The sequence below is a fragment of the Bos indicus genome, chromosome 1, assembly GCF_029378745.1.
Source record: "Bos indicus isolate NIAB-ARS_2022 breed Sahiwal x Tharparkar chromosome 1, NIAB-ARS_B.indTharparkar_mat_pri_1.0, whole genome shotgun sequence".
In the NCBI taxonomy this organism is placed as follows: domain Eukaryota; kingdom Metazoa; phylum Chordata; class Mammalia; order Artiodactyla; family Bovidae; genus Bos; species Bos indicus.
Window position 1 is genome coordinate 146,787,504 of NC_091760.1, and position 13,936 is coordinate 146,801,439.

Genomic DNA, 13,936 nt, shown 5'->3' on the forward strand with positions numbered 1-13,936 from the left:
TTGGTAGGCGTTGTTAGCTTATAGCATATTTTGGTGATGGTGAAGAAGGTGGATGTTAATATCCTGAGTTTACCTGGGATTCCCCACTTTGGGCTGTATTAGAGGTAACGTGCGTGTGTGCTAAGTCACTTCAGTCGTGCCCAACTCTGCGACCCTATGGACTGTAGCCTGCTAGACTCCTCTGTCTGTGGGATTCTCCAGGCAAGAATGCTGGAGTGGATTGCTGTTCCCTCCTCCAGGGGATCTTCCCGACCCAGGGATCGAACCTCCGTCTCTTGCATTGGCAGGTGGGTTCTTTACCACTAGTGCCACCTGGGAAGCCCTACCAGAGGTAACAAGTGTAAATCTCAAGCAAATATATCCCAAGTCTTAACTAGGCAGAGGAAGTTTCAAAAGACAACTATATCTTAAACAGTCTGACCCTCTGAAATCATAGTGAGCTGAAGGCCAGAAGGCCTTCCTGGGATGGTGAGGAAGCCTGGCCCAACCCTTCCATCCAAACAGAGCCATGCATCCGTTTAAGAAGTTCCTGACACTTTAAGTACAGTGTGATTACCAGAAACCCAGAATTGTCCAGCAGGCAGCGGAACCGACAGACAAAGTTTCTCTCAAGGTAAGAGGGTTCCTCCAAGGACAGATGCTGCAGGCTGTCACTGGAGGTGCCACCGAGTGGACAAAACTTTTTCCTAGGTAGAGCTGGGAAGACAGAGACAAATGAAGAGTCTTCATCAGAAAAGTCACTATCACATCTGTATATCTGTACTATCACATCTCACATCTGAGACATCTGTAGTCTTGGAAGAAGCTGGTGGGTGGAGACAATGGGGAGTCACAAGCCCTGTGGCCAAGTGAAGCTTCCTCTTCCCCAGTAGACTGACATTGATCAGCCACTCAGGCTGGCTTTCTCTCATCAGATGATCCTCGCACTCCTGCAGGCTTACCTGCCTTATGTTGTCACGAGAATCAAGATAAAAATGGGATGATGCACCTAAGTATTAGTCACTCAGTTGTGCCCGACTCTTTGTAATCCCATGGACTGTAGCCCGCCAGGCTCCTCTGCTCATAGAATTCTCCAGGCAAGAATACTGGAGTGGGTTGTCATTTCCTTCTCCACGGGATCTTCCCGACCTAGGGATCAAACCTGGGGCTCCTGCATTGCAGGCAGATTCTTTACCATCTGAACCTCCAAGGAAGCACATAACATATATATCCAGCAACCTTATTGGCTCTACTGTTGAAATATACCTTGGAAACAACTATTTCTCACCACTTCCACTTTTACTGTGCCAGGCAGTCATCGTCTGGGGATACATCTCCCCCTTATCAGCTGGGGAAAAACCTTGGTGGTCAAGAGCATGAAGACTGAAGCTTCACCTGTTGTGTGACCCTGGGAGAGTTATTTAACCTCTCTGTGGGCCTTAGTTTTCTTATCTGACTTAACAAGGTTGTAATGAGAATTAAACACATTTATGTATATAAAGCACTTGGAATAATGCCTGGCATGTTGTAACCTCTACGTAAGCTGGCTGCTATGCTCATCATTTTTTCCCTGTTTTAACTTTGCCTCAGCCTTCTAACTGGTGTCCCTGCTTCCACTCTTGCCCACTATGGTCTGTCCTCTACTCAGCACAATAGGTCAGATCACGTCACTTCTCTGCTCAGAACTCTGCGCTGACTTCTTACCTCAAGGTCTAGAGTGGCCTGCATGGTCTGCCTGCTCCTCCATCTCCTGTTCTCCCCTTGGCTCTCTCTGTGGCCTCCTTGCCATTGCTCAGCTATGCTGAGTGCACTTCTGCCTCAGGGCCATTGCACCTCTGCTGCTGTTTCACCTCCACTGCTCACTCCCATTTATCCATGCCTCTTTAAATGGCAGCATGCCCACCTGATAACTTTGGTCTCTCCTTACTTAATTTTAGTTTCTTCTTGATACTATATCCCACCAGAAATGGTACATAGCTATTCATTAAATTTAGGCTCCACTGGAAGAGGAACTTTGTCTCTTTTGCTCACTGCTTTATGCCTAATGCCTGGAACATAGCCTGGCACGTAATGGGCACTCAGAACACATTAGTTGAATGAAAGGATGAACCAAATGGAGTAGAAATGAACATTTTTCTCATTCTTATTTTCTGCAGTGAATGTCAGTTACTGCCACTTGTAAGGAAAAGAAAATGCTGTGCACAGAAAAGTGACATGATCGTGTAATCTACTAGGAAAAAGCACTTTCTGCTTTTCACCTTTTTTGGTGGGGGCTAGTTCAGCCTCATCTCTTTCCTATCCCAGGAGTTTTCAAGCAAGTCTTCTCAAAGGGTAATAAGAGGATACTCTTGGGGTTAAAAATCCATCTAAGAACCATCTATGCTTCATTAGGAAGTCAAGGATGAAAACTCCAAGTCTGTTCTATTTTTCTGTAATTCTTAACCTGACAAGTCAGATTATATTTACACTGGTAATACTAGTTTTCCCTATGTCACATGAAAATTGATTTATCTAGACTTAAATTCTGCAGAAGAGTAAGAATAGTTTAGCAATATTCTAGCAACTTAAACGTTCAATGGGAAGAATGAAGGGAAAGGCTTAATCAGAGTGTGATCTGATAAATTTTACTACTGTTCTTTCTTAATCTCATTTGATAAAGCCCCTAGTCCAGTGCCTAGCACATGGTGGTGTTTTAGTCGCTAAGGCGTGTCCAACTCTTTTTGCGACTGTAGCCCACCAGGCTCCTCTGTCCATGGGATTTCCCAGGCAAGAATACTGGAGTGGGTTGCTACTTTTATCTCCAGAAGATCTTCCTGACCCAGGGATCGAACCCACGTCTCCTGCATTGGCAGGTGGATTGTTTACCACTGAGCCACCTGGGAAGCCCTAGTACATGGTATGCCCCTAATATACACACATGTATAAAGCATACATCCACTTGAATTTGGTTTAGGAGTGCGGTCTTTAGGCATTTATCTGGCATATATATAGCACTGTTATTAAACTAAGGGCTTCCCTGGTGGCTCAGCTGACAAAAAATCTGCCTGCACTGCAGGAGACCTAGGTTCGATCCCTGGGTTAGGAAGATCCCCTGGAGAAGGGAACAGCTACCCACTCCAGTATTCTGGCCTGGAGAATTCCATAGACTGTATAGTCCATGGGGTCACAGAGTCAGACACAACTGAGCGACTTTCAGTTTCAGTTTATTAAAGTACTATCGTATTTTGTTTTTAAATTTAATTTTGGATGACTTGGATCTCTTGCTGCACATGGGCTTTCTCTAGTTGTGGTGAGCAGGGGCTCCTCCCTTGTTGGGGGGCACAGGCTCTAGGGTGCATGGGCTTAGTTGCCTCTGGGCATATGGGATCTTTCAGACCAGGGATCGAATTTGTGTCTCCCGCACTGCCAGTCAGATTCTTAATCACTGGACCACCAGCGAAGTCCTGTATCTTTATTTTGAAGAATATTGCCACGCATATATTTATAGACATGGGTAGAATGCTGGACAGGGAAGCCTGGCATGCTGCAGTCCATGGGGTTACAAAGAGTCAGACATGACTGAGTGACTGAACTGAGACCATTGAATGGTTTCTGCTACAAGTATGTAAGTAGCAGTTTCTGCTGCAAGTATGTAAAGGATTAAAAGAAAATTTAAAGTATGAAGTTATATGCAAACTTTCAGAGTATTCATTGTTAAGGGCATAATTTAAGCTTGGCAGTATCAGGAAATATATACAAGTCTGAACTTCAGATCTTTGTTCCTTGTCCTTGTGACCCTTGCCAGTCAGAATGGACAGAAGTAGAGGCACAGAAGGAGCCCACACAGAGGCATGAAGCTCAGTACTGAGGACAAGATTCCTCCCTTCAAGGAGCTGATAATCTGATGGGAGAGAAAAAAAAAAAAAAGATGTATTTCATCAAGTGACTTTAGTCCCTGGACTTAAGCTGACTTTCTGTTCTGGAGATGGAGTCTGTGTGGACTGTCTTCGGTGGAGGCAGCTTCAACAAGAGCAGGACTGGGATCAGAGCAGCCAAGGCCGAATTGAAACAAAGCTGCATGTCGCAAGGTTGTACAACCATACTTGTAAGTTCATTCCTGTTTAGTATTTTAGGCTGTCTACTGCAAAAAGGAAATCATTATTACTGTGCAAACACTGGCGCATGACTTCATTCTTTTCCCGAGTGAAACATCTGTCTTTTGAATATTTCATTCTTTTCTGGCCACACTTCACAACAAAACAGAAGAGTCTTGAGTGCTGGGTGAATGCATTAAATGTGCTCTAAATCCTTGGAGAGTGGACCTGTATCTGGATTTACAAAATGGCATTGACTTGTGAACAACAGTGTTGCCTTTTCCCTGTGGTATCCCATCAGTCAGCAGTATGACATGTGGCCAGGCACAGATATGAGCCCCCCCACCAGCTCAATCATTGTTCAGGGATGCACCTCCCTGGGCAGCAGAATGTTCACTTCAGCATGAGTCTTGGCACTCACAGTCGGATCCATCTGGGCAGACCTCAGTCTCATCCATACATTCATTTGTTTAAGGGACTAACCCTTACTGAGTGCTACTGTCTCAGGCACTGTTCTAGGCCTTGGGGATACACAGGGGAACCAAACAGCAGGATATCCCTTCCTGCATCCTCCTGGTGTAAAGACAACAGAAGGTCATGCCCCGTGCATGTTTTCTAGTCACTCGGAGGATTAGATGAGGCCACAGGTGTGAGAAGGTGTAGAGGATGCAGAGTCCTGTGCCAGCACTCTACCTGATTCCCATGAAGATCCTAGCCCTATTCCCCCACTCCATCCCTCATGTACCTGAGGCTTAGTGGGTACGTGATCAGTACTGTAAGCTGAGAAAGTCTAAACTCCTGGTCCTATTTCTTCATCAGGGACTACTGAAACACAGACAGGGTTGGTTTCAGGTTCTAGCCCTTCTCCTGAGCTGTGGTAACTTACAGTGGGTGTCCTGCTGCTCTGCTCTGCTGATGGGAGTGGTGTCTGGAGGCCAGAGGAACTGGCTCTGGAACGTGGCTCTGTCCTCCTCGTGGATCAGCTCAAACACGCTCTGATAGATGACGTCTGACTGCAAAGACCAAGAATCCCCGTCACCCTCCTGGGGCTGCTTCCTGCCTTCCTGAGACTAGGAGTGACCTATTCGCTTTCCATGTCCCTGAGCCATGCCAGCCCCTCTGACATCCTCCTAGGCCTCCTTGCCTCACCTGCCCATGCCCCTTCTTGAGTTGGTGGCTGGCCATGTGCTCCCTCACCCTAACCCTCGTCCCTCTTCTGATCTTGAAGATCAGAATCTTCCTAGGCTGCTGCTGTCCCCAGATCCAGAAAACATCACCCATGGTGTTGGAGGACAACCTTGTATTGTGTCTTGGAAGGGTGGCACTTCCTGGGGTCAGTGGGAAGGAGTGATTGGCGAGGAGATGAGTCACAAACCAGCAGCAGGGGGATGCCTGAGGTGGAGCACCTGCAGAAGCCACTGAAACAGCACTGAGAGCTGGCCTGAAGCTCTGCTGAAGTAGAACGCTGAGCTTTCCTGGAAGCCAGCTCTTCTGGATGACCAAATCCAACTGAATTTGAACAAAAATTTCATTTCCAGGGAGATCCAAGTTTGTTCCATCACTTATTAAAGGAGATCAGATCAGATCAGATCAGTCGCTCAGTCGTGTCCGACTCTTTGCGACCCCATGAATCGCAGCACACCAGGCCTCCCTGTCCATCACCAACTCCCGGAGTTCACTCCGACTCACATCCATCGAGTCAGTGATGCCATCCAGCCATCTCATCCTCTGTCGTCCCCTTCTCCTCTTGCCCCCAATCCCTCCCAGCATCAGAGTCTTTTCCAATGAGTCAACTCTTCACATGAGGTGGCCAAAGTACTGGAGTTTCAGCTTTAGCATCATTCCCTCCAGAGAAATCCCAGGGCTGATCTCCTTCAGAATGGACTGGTTGGATCTCCTTGCAGTCCAAGGGACTCTCAAGAGTCTTCTCCAACACCACAGTTCAAAAGCATCAATTCTTCGGCGCTCAGCCTTCTTCACGGTCCAACTCTCACATCCATACATGACCACAGGAAAAACCATAGCCTTGACTAGACGAACCTTTGTTGGCAAAGTAATGTCTCTGCTTTTGAATATGCTATCTAGGTTGGTCATAACTTTCCTTCCAAGGAGTAAGCGTCTTTTAATTTCATGGCTGCAGTCACCATCTGCAGTGATTTTGGAGCCCAGAAAAATAAAGTCTGACACTGTTTCCACTGTTTCCCCATCTGTTTCCCATGAAGTGATGGGACCGGATGCCGTGATCTTCGTTTTCTGAATGTTGAGCTTTAAGCCAACTTTTTCACTCTCCACTTCCATTTTCATCAAGAGGAGATGAGAGGATATAAATGCCAATCTAATCTCAAAAGAAATGGTCAAGAAGCAACAGTCAGAACCAGACATGGAACAACAGACTGGTTCCAAATCAGGAAAGGAGTACATCAAGACTATATATTGTCACCCTGCTTATTTAACTTATATGCAGAGTACCTCATGAAAAATGCTGGACTGGATGAAGCACAAGCTGAAATCAAAATTGCCAGGAGAAATATTAATAACCTCAGATATGTAGATGACACCACCTTATGGCAGAAAGTGAAAAAGAACTGAAGAGCCTCTTGATGAAAGTGAAAGAAGAAAGTTAAAAAGTTCGCTCAACATTAAAAAACTAAGATCATGGCATCCAGTCCCATCACTTCATGGCAAATAGATGGGGAAATAATGAAAACAGTGAAAGACTTTATTTTGGGGGGCTCCAAAATCACTGCAGATGGTGACTGCAGCCATGAAATTAAAAGACGCTTACTCCTTAGAAGAAAAGTTATGACCAACCTAGACAGCATATTAAAAAGCAGAGACATTACTTTACCAACAAAGGTCCATCTAGTCAAGGCTATGGTTTTTCCAGTAGTCATGTATGGATGTGAGAGTTGGACTATAAAGAAAGCTGAGCACAGAAGAATTGATGTTTTTGATCTGTGGTGTTGGAGAAGACTCTTGAGAGTCCCTTGGACTGCAAGGAGATCCAACCAGTCCATCCTAAAGGAGATCAGCCCTGGGTGTTCATTGGAAGGACTGATGTTGAAGCTGAAACTCCAACACTTTGGCCACCTGATGTGAAGAACTGACATTTGAAAAGACCCTGATGCTGGGAAAGATTGAGGGCAGGAAGAGAAGGGGATGACAGAGGATGAGATGGTTGGATGGCATCACTGACTCGATGGACACGAGTTTGAACAAGCTCTGGCTGTTGGTGATGGACAGGAAAGCCTGGCTTGCTGCAGTCCATGGGGTTGCAAAGAGTCAGATATGACTGAGTGACTGAACTGAACTGGTATGGTGACTTGAACATGAAACAGAATTAAAGTATCCTGTCTCCATACAGATTTTGGAAGTATTTTACACATAAAGAGAATGTTCATCTCCAAGCCAGTTTGCCTTGGGAAGTCTTATGTAGTCCTTGAAAATAAAATAGGTTTGATTAAAATTTAGTGCGTCTCTGTACCCTTTGTTGTTGCCGTTCAGTTGCTAAGTTGTGTCTGTCTCTTTGCCACCACCAACTTCTATCTGAAATAAATTACATACTTTTTCCTTCTCCTCCTGCACTCCCACTGCCTACACAGCATGATTGCCAGCAGCTGCTTGTATGTAACTGCTGTCTGCCACGAAACTCTGTGAAAACAGCTTTGCAGGAGCATCTCCACCCAGTATGTGGTTATGGTGACAAATATTACAAAGATCTAGTCTAATCTCTGAAAGGACAGAGACAAGGAAGGGCCTGGCCAAACGGCCTCCAGGCTGGCAGAGGGGAAACTCAGGTGGGGGAAGACCCCAGGTTACAAGGAAAGCCTGAGGGGGGTTAATGGAGACAGAGGTTTATGAGATCTTGACCGATGGCAGCCTGGGGCTGAGACCAAGGGAGGCTTCAGAGACTTCAGGGCAGAACAGAACGGAGCCTGGAGGAGTGAATGGGCCTCAGGAAAGCACAGCCCCCACAAACGCTTGTGCTCCTTCCTCTAGAAAACCCAGCACTGGTGTTGGGGGGCTGTGCACAGAGGCAGGGGCCACTCCTCCCTCCCCCCGCCCTCCCCTCCTGACTGCCCTCCTGCCTACCTGCGGCTCTCACTCGTCCTGCCATCTGCCCTCTGCTCCTGCAGGCTCTGAGGAGGAAGGCCTCTCAGCAAGGCCTCGCTCCGCCCTCAACATTCCCTGCACCAAGCGAGGGGTTTCTCTGAGATCAAGGGCTTTACTCAGGTTTGGTTTTTTTCTTTCCTTTGGAAGCCCTTTATTTTATAGGGTTCCTGTTCCTCTACCTTCCCCAATCACGCTAGTCCTCAGTGATGACACGTGCGTTGGGAAGTTGCACGTGGATGGTGTCAGTGTGCTGAGCTCAGGGTCTCAGTTCTGTTTTGCCGAATAAAACTCCTCAGAGTTTCAGCTGAGAAGCAGCCGCCACAGACTGGAACTGACTGACACTTTTTCAAAAGGAAAAGTGAAAAGACTAAAAATTCTCGTGTCTTTTCATCACAAGTAGGGGGTGGGTGGTCCCAGATCCGCTAGTGGGCAGGCTGCGCCCTGTGTGGGAATGTGCTGCGGTGAAGAGTGGGGTCCTGAGTCCTTTTGCTGCCTGGTTTTCAGAAAACCGTTTGTTGCCATGGCATTTATCAAGCCCCTCACTTGCGCCTGGTGAGTAAGGCATTAGCCAGGTGGGTTTTCAGGCTGCAGAACGGGTCTGTGAGGCATGGAATGTCTTCCTTCAGTGGGGTTGTGGAGACAACCCTCAGGGCTCCCACTGGCCCTCAGGCCCCTGTTCACTGAAGTCCATGGGGCAGTGGCTCTGAGGCAAATGTGTCCTGGGAGACAGGGCTCCTCCAAGGGGCAGCTGGGCCTCCAGGGCTGGCCTCTGGCCTTGAGACACTTCCTTGGAGCCGCTCCATAGGCTTACCGCCTTTCTCCCAGTGGTCAGATCAGAATTCTCAGAACACAGAATTTCACACCCTGGCAAGGACCCCAAGAAATGGGATGAACTTATTGTTGGGGGTAGGCGGGCTCTTAGAAGCTGGAAAAAGCCAATGGCCAGTGAGGTGGCAGAGGGCAGTGCGTGCTCAGTCATGTCTGACTCTTTGTGACCCTATGGACTGTGGCTCACCAGGCTCCTCTGTCCATGGGATTTTCCAGGCGAAAATACTGGAGTGGGTTGCTATTTCCTTCTCCAGGCAGAAGGCAGAGGAAGGGACAAAAAAGGCTGAGGGAAACAGGTCCAGAGGTGACATGCCGTGGGAGGCCAGGGCCAGTGCTCCCCAAGGCCACGGAGGTGCATTAGTGGAGGGCCCAACACCCCTGAGAAGCTTGGTGACTGTGCTGTGTGGTCAGAACAGATGGCAGAGAGGAAGGCACCGGGCTGGGCTCATTAACATCCACCAGGACAATGGAGCCATGAGGTACCAGAGGCCAGGTGGCAGGACTTATTGACCAGAAGTCAGTGGGCTTTAGTCAGTGACGACCAGCAAGGCCAGAGGGGTGCCTTGGGCCTTGGGGCTGTGGAGATGGTTGCAGAGCACAATGTCCTTAGGGAAAAGTGACGGGCAGCCAACAGCGATGCTGCTTAACATGTATAAAAGGAAGTGAGGATGGAGGCCCAGGAGGCTGAGGGCTATCACCTCCATGAGAAGTGATCATCCTTTGCTCAGTTTCCGAACCTGAGACAGTTTTAAGGTCTGGAGCCCCCTGACTGGAGAAGTGGCAGGGTCCTTAGGAGATACTCAGGTGACCACACCTTCTATCCAACAGACTTCAAAATGCCTGGTCATTCTCCTTTCCCCAGAGTGTGGTCACCTTCCTCCAGGTTGAGGAAGCCAGTGTTTTGGGAAGGCTCAGGTGGGGACATGCAGTATGTATGTGCGGGATTGAAACCTAGGTTCCTACAGTCACCCCACAGACATTAGCATAACGTGGCCCCACCTCGCCCCTAACTACTCAACTGAAAGATAACCACTCACCTGATGGAACCCCAGGTAGTCCTGGACCGTGGGAGAGACATAGAAAACATAGCCGTCTTCCGTAACCGCCACGAGGAAGCCGTCGAGGGCCTGGCGAGAGGCAGAGAGGGCTCAGTTCAGAGTGTGCAGGCGGGTGGAGCTCCTGAGGCCAGGCCCAGGTTGGGAGGGGCTTCTGCTGAGCTTCCTTTTGGTGTGGGAGTCGCGCACATCCTGAATCGTCACTTTGTAAGCTATCCTGCTAGGCTGCTCAGTGCAAATACCCCTCATTCACTTGGGCTCTGCTGGAAAGGCGCGCGCATGTGCATATGTGTGGGCGTGTGTGTGTGCACACGTGCGCACATGCATGTCTGAGACAGCAGAGTCAAATTCCAACTTCTGTCAGTTGAGAACACTGCAAACTGAACCGCAATTAATCAAACAAATACACACACATTTTTTTGTTTTCCTCTTCTCATCTGTCTTCTTGACGCAACTGATCCGTTCAGCGCCCCTCGTCAGGAGACAGAGCAGACTAGTGCTCTCTATCCACTGAGGCTGTGGCTGGGCTCGCCTGGCCGGGGGGTAAAAATGGAGCTCATCACCTCCCAGCCCTCCTGCAGCCACCCGGTTGGAAACCCCAGGAATACAAAATTTTAACCATTTTCCCAGGAGAGTCTTAAGAGGCATCAAGCCTCAGGAAAAACATGTTTTTGGTTGTGGTTGAGATGAGTTTTAATTTTAAGCTTTCAGTTGGAAACAGTTTTTTATACTTATGTTGAGGAAACACGTACCTATGGCTTGAAGCCATCCCCCACCACCCCCAGCATTTCCAAGTAAATGACAGTGATGACAACAACAACAAGGGTAATGGTAATCCTGCTGGAGGATGCCATGTTCTGCTTGCTCCGTATCACACCTTTACTGTATGCTAATATCAATTATTGTAATGGTTGCTTCGTGTACACTCCCCAGTTCTGTGCTCCTCTCTTGATTCATTGAGCTCAACTGGGTGAGTTCTAAACCTGGTTAAATTCAGCCTTCTGTTCACTCCATGTCTGCACCCTCACAGCTGAGCATGACGTTTCCACATTACACTCCCGACTGAATCTTAGATGGTCCCAGATGCTGCTTAAGCATTCTGTTACGTTTTCCTTGGTCTAATTCAGTCTCCTGTTCTCTTAGATGACTGTTTCACACCCCTCTCTCTCCCCTCACATCTCTGACACCTCCTTCCCTGTCATCACGTTCAGCCCGGCTACTTTGCACTGAAAATAAAGAGCAGTGGGAAGAGGACTTCTACAGGGTCCCACCACCCCGCAACCTAAGTTTGCATGCTCAGTCACTCAGCATCCGACTCTCTGCAACCCCATGGACTGTAGCCTGCCAGGCTCCTCTGGGATTTCCCAGGCAAGAATACTGGAGTGGGTTGCCATTTTCTACTCTAGGGGATCTTCCCAACCCATGGATCAAACCTGCATCCCCTGGATGCAGGATTTTTTACCACTGCACCCCCTGGGGGGTCTCACAATGTATGTTTATCTGGTTCCATAAGCTTTGCTTTTCTGCTGGTTAAAATGGGTGAACTCTTCAGCTTGTAAACCAAGCCCAGCCCCTCCACTCACTGATACACTAGATCCCACCCTTCATTGCTTGGGCAATAAAACAATGTGGAAATACGTCTTAATGTACCACTATTCCTAGTCACATGGATTGGTGGAACAAAAATTCAAACAATTAAGCAGTTATTACAGAAAATCCTGGAGTATGAAGTCAAGTGGACCTTAGGAAGCATTACTACGAACAAAGCTAGTGGAAGTGATGGAATTCCAGCTATTTCAAATCCTAAAAGATGATACTTTTACAGTGCTGCACTCAATATGACAGCAAATTTGGAAAACTCAGCTGTGGCCACAGGACTAGAAAAGGTCCGTTTTCATTCCAATCCCAAAGAAAGGCAATGCCAAAGAATGTTCATACTACCATACAATTGCGCTCATTTCACACACTAGCAAGGTAACGCTCACAGCCTTTCAAGCTAGGCTTCAACAGTATGTGAACCAAGAACTTCCAGATGTACAAGCTGGATTTAGAAAAGGCAGAGGAACCAGGAATCAAATTGGCAACATTCTTTGGATCATAGAGAAAGCAAGAGAATTTCAGAAAAATGTCTACTTATGCTTCATTGCAGAGAAGGAAATGGCAACCCACTCCAGTGTTCTTGCCTGGAGAATCCCAGGGATGGGGGAGCCTGGTGGGCTGCTGTTTATGGGGTCGCACAGAGTTGGACACAACTGAAGTGACTTAGTAGTAGTAGTATGCTTCATTGACAATGCTAAAGCCTTTGACTGTGTGGATCACAACAAACTGTGGAAAATTCTTCAAGAGATAGATATATGAGACCACCTTACTTGTCTCCTGAGAAACCTGTATGGAGGTCGAGAAGCAATAGTTAGAACTGGATGTGGAACAATGGACTGGTTCAAAATTGGGAAAGGAGTACGTCAAGATTATATACTGTCACCCTGCTTATTTAACTTATATACAGAGTACATCATGCAAAATGCTGGGCTGGATGAATCACAAGCTGAAATCAAGATTGCCAGGAGAAATATCAGCAACCTCAGATATGCAAGTAATACCACTTTAATGGCAGAAAGGAAGAGGAACTAAAGGCCTCTTGATGAGAATAAAAGAAGAGAGTGAAAAAGCTGGCTTAAAACTCAACATTAAAAAACTAAGATCGTGGCATCTGGTCCCATGATATCCCTATCTCTTTTCTAAGAATTTTCCGGTTTGTCGTGACCCACACAGTCAAAGCTTTTAATACAGTCATTGAAGCAAAAGTAGATGTTTTTCTGGAATTCCCTTGCTTTCTCTATGATCCAACAAACGTTGGCAATTTGATTCCTGGTTCCTCTGCCTTCTCAAAACCCAGCTTGTACATCTGGAAGTTCTTGGTTCACATATTGCTAAAGTCTAGCTTGAAGAATTTTGAGCATAACCTTGAGTGTGATCCAGTTATAGTTGAATCCTTTCCAGGAGCAGGATTTTGCTGTTTTGAGGCTTATTCTGACTCCAGGCTTTTTCTAAGCTGTCTGTTTCCCTGATTTTCTCTGTTAAACTTTAGCTGTTCTACAATTTCACCCCTCTGAATTGGTAACTATCAAAATTACCATCATTTTTGAGAGTGCCATTATACTGAACTTCCCCAAGCTCTGTTCCAAACTAATTTAGTCCCTTTAGGGAGAGCTTCAGAACTCCCTATTCTTATGGCCTATTTCTCTCCAGAGCCCCTTTACTGGTGCTGGGACCATGGGTGGTGGCCACTTCTCTGGAATTATATCTTTTCTCTATGAATGAGTCTTAGGCAAGGATGGTAATCTCTGATCATCTTGACTAGACCATTTGAGTATGGATCCTCCCCACTAAAAGGGAACTGAGTTGGGGAAATTTTCAGTCTGCCATTCCTGTGACAGACTTTCTACCCTATAAATGGGGCCTTGATGTGGGAAGGGAAGCCCAGGATTTTTGGCCATATTTTCTTGGAACAGAGCTTTGGCAAAATGAGCTGGGGTGATGCAAGCTGACAGAAGCCTGCCACTCATAGGGTGAAACCACAACCATAGATTGGGAACTGGGGAGAGAAGGAGCCTTATCTTACTGGCTGCATGCATCCAGAGTAGAGCCTCTGGCACACTAAACTGGGGCCAGAGGGCCATCTGCCAAGCTCTTCCCACTGCCAGTCTAGAAGTCCCAATTCTCCATACACAACCAAAGAAACAGAGAAAACATCAGTTATTCTATTTGGATGGCATCAGATTTTTACCATTTATTATTTTTTATATTTTATGCCTGGTCTTACTTCATCATTTCCTTGTCTAGTGTATTTTTAGAAAAATAGAATTATTTAAATTTGACTTGTTCTTG

General features: G+C 47.0%; 1 protein-coding gene across 1 annotated transcript in view; it reads right to left on the reverse strand.

The window, feature by feature from the left end:
• The window catches only part of LOC109563394 (aryl hydrocarbon receptor-like), a 50,755-nt gene that overhangs the window by 7,146 nt on the left and 29,673 nt on the right, over positions 1-13,936 (reverse strand). Inside the window, exons 4-6 of the mRNA XM_070796502.1 lie at positions 10,031-10,120; positions 4,939-5,065; positions 557-696 (exon numbers count right to left, since the gene is read on the reverse strand). Of these exons, the coding sequence (XP_070652603.1) occupies positions 557-696; positions 4,939-5,065; positions 10,031-10,120 (357 nt within the window). The remainder of the gene's footprint in view (positions 1-556; positions 697-4,938; positions 5,066-10,030; positions 10,121-13,936) is intronic.